The following is a 2,500-nucleotide window of genomic DNA, read 5'->3' as shown; positions in this document are numbered from 1 at the left end:
ATTTGTAGAACTAAAAAAAAAAAAATTTAAAAAAAATAATAAAATTTAAAAAAAAAAATATATATATATATATATATATATATATATATATATTATATATATATATATATATATATATATATATATATATATATATATATATATATATATATATATATGCAAATTCATGTTAAATTTGTTATTTTGCACACAAAAATAAAAATAAAATAAAAAATAAAAATGGAATGTTGATGTTTTTTTGTCCACCAGTTTGTGGGTGAAAAATATGCTAATTTATTTTGCACTAAAACAAAACAAAAAAATCCCTTTTGTGGGGAAAAGGATATGCAAATATGTGTAATTTGTAGAACTAAAAGAAATAAAAATAAAATAAAATAATAAATATATATATATATATATATATATATATATATAAATATATATATATATATATATATATATATATATATATATATATATATATATATATATATATATATATATATATATATATATATATATATAGTTTTAGATTTTTTTTTTAGTTTTTTAGTTCTAAATAAAAAATAAATATATATATATTTATTTTTTAATTTTTTTTTTTTTTTTTAGTTCTACAAATTACACATATTTGCATATCCTTTCCCCCACAAAATTGATTTATTTTTTATTTTTTTTAGTGCAAAATAAATTAGCATATTTTTCACCCACAAACTGGTGGACGAAAAAACATCTACATTCTATTTTTATTTTTTATTTTATTTTAATTCTTTGTGCAAAATAACAAATTTAACATCAATTTGCATATATTTCCCCCCACAAATTGTTGGGGGGAGGGTTAATCAATATTTACATTTTTTAGGGCAAAATAACATGTTTAACATACACTTGCATTTATTCTTCCCTACAAATTTGTAGGGTGGGGGGGACTCAATAATAATCTGTTTTTGTTTTGTGTAAAATAACAAATTTAACATCAATTTGCATATCTTTTGCTACCACAAATTGGTGGATTTTGTTCATAATTAGATGGATAACAGACATATAAACATATTAATATTTGATAGGATTAATAAGGATAATGGTGGCTCAATAAAGTTTTTCTAAGTCTAAGTCTAAGTTTTCCCGGAAGTAGTTTTACATGGACTTTAATTTGAAGTTATGAGATGTCTTTAGAAAGACGATATGAGGGTTAGCTTACCTTCCTTTGGGCGGAAGTGGAGAAGTTTTCCCTTTATCTTCACCGGCGAAGGTTTGATGGCACATTTTCCTGGTGCAGCTCGCCTTTGGGAAACATGGAGAGGCGTGTGTTTGACATAACGTATTGACCCCAATATAAGGCAATGTTTAATAGAAAAAAATTACAAATAATACTTTTTTTGCCAAGACCCGTGTTTTGAAAAATATTTTTGAGACATTTTTAAATTGTGTTCTCGATATCAGCGAAATATTGGCCGGTAGTTGAAAAAAAAAAAAATAATAATAATAATAATAATAATAATAATAAATAAACAAATTTTTAAAAAAATAAAAAAATAAAAAAATAATAAAATAAAATAAATAAATAAAATAAAAATAAAAAATAAAAAACAAAAAAAACAAAAAAAAACATATATATATATATATATATATATATATATATATATATATATATATACATATACATATATATATATATATATATATATATATATATATATATATATATATATATATATATATATATATATATATATATATATATATATATATATATATATATAAATGTATGTATGTGTATATATATGTGTATATATATATGTATATATGTATGTATATTTGTGTATATATATATATGTATGTGTATATATATATGTATATATGTATGTGTATTTATACTGTATGTATGTGTATATGTATATGTATGTACATGTATATGTATGTATATATGTATATACAGTATATATATGTATGTATATATGTGTATATTTATGTATATGTATGTATATATGTATATACAGTATATATATGTATGTATATATGTGTATATTTATGTATATATATGTGTATATATGTATATATATAAATACATGTATTTGTATATATATGTACATATGTGTATATGTGTGTGTATATATATATATATATATATATATACATATATATACTGTATATATCTATACATATACATATATATATATATATATATATATATATATATATATATATATATATATATATATATATATATATATATATATATGTATATATATATATATATATATATATATATATATATATATATATATATATATATATATATATATATATATTTTTAGGATTTAAAAAAAAAATCGATGCATGATTTTTTTGGAATCTATTAAGAATCGAGATTCATCCGAAAATCTATGTTTTTCTTCTTTTTTTTTTTGACACCCCTGATGTATATCTTCAGATGTAGTGTCACGGGCAGCATGGCTGACAGTGTGCAGGTAAAAATGTAGTGCAGCAGGGAAGTGCGCAAAAAAACAAACATATGTAA

The 2,500-nt window shown here is 19.1% G+C and overlaps 1 protein-coding gene across 1 annotated transcript in view; it reads right to left on the bottom strand.

Annotated features, from left to right (window-relative positions):
• The window catches only part of LOC133663918 (HHIP-like protein 1), a 44,033-nt gene that overhangs the window by 1,679 nt on the left and 39,854 nt on the right, over nucleotides 1-2,500 (bottom strand). The window contains exon 12 of the mRNA XM_062068650.1: nucleotides 1,181-1,263. Coding sequence (XP_061924634.1) covers nucleotides 1,181-1,263 — 83 coding nt within the window. The remainder of the gene's footprint in view (nucleotides 1-1,180; nucleotides 1,264-2,500) is intronic.

Source organism: Entelurus aequoreus, linkage group LG13 (genome assembly GCF_033978785.1).
Source record: "Entelurus aequoreus isolate RoL-2023_Sb linkage group LG13, RoL_Eaeq_v1.1, whole genome shotgun sequence".
Classification (NCBI taxonomy): Eukaryota; Metazoa; Chordata; class Actinopteri; order Syngnathiformes; family Syngnathidae; genus Entelurus; species Entelurus aequoreus.
This window is presented reverse-complemented; position numbering and strand designations above follow the sequence as displayed.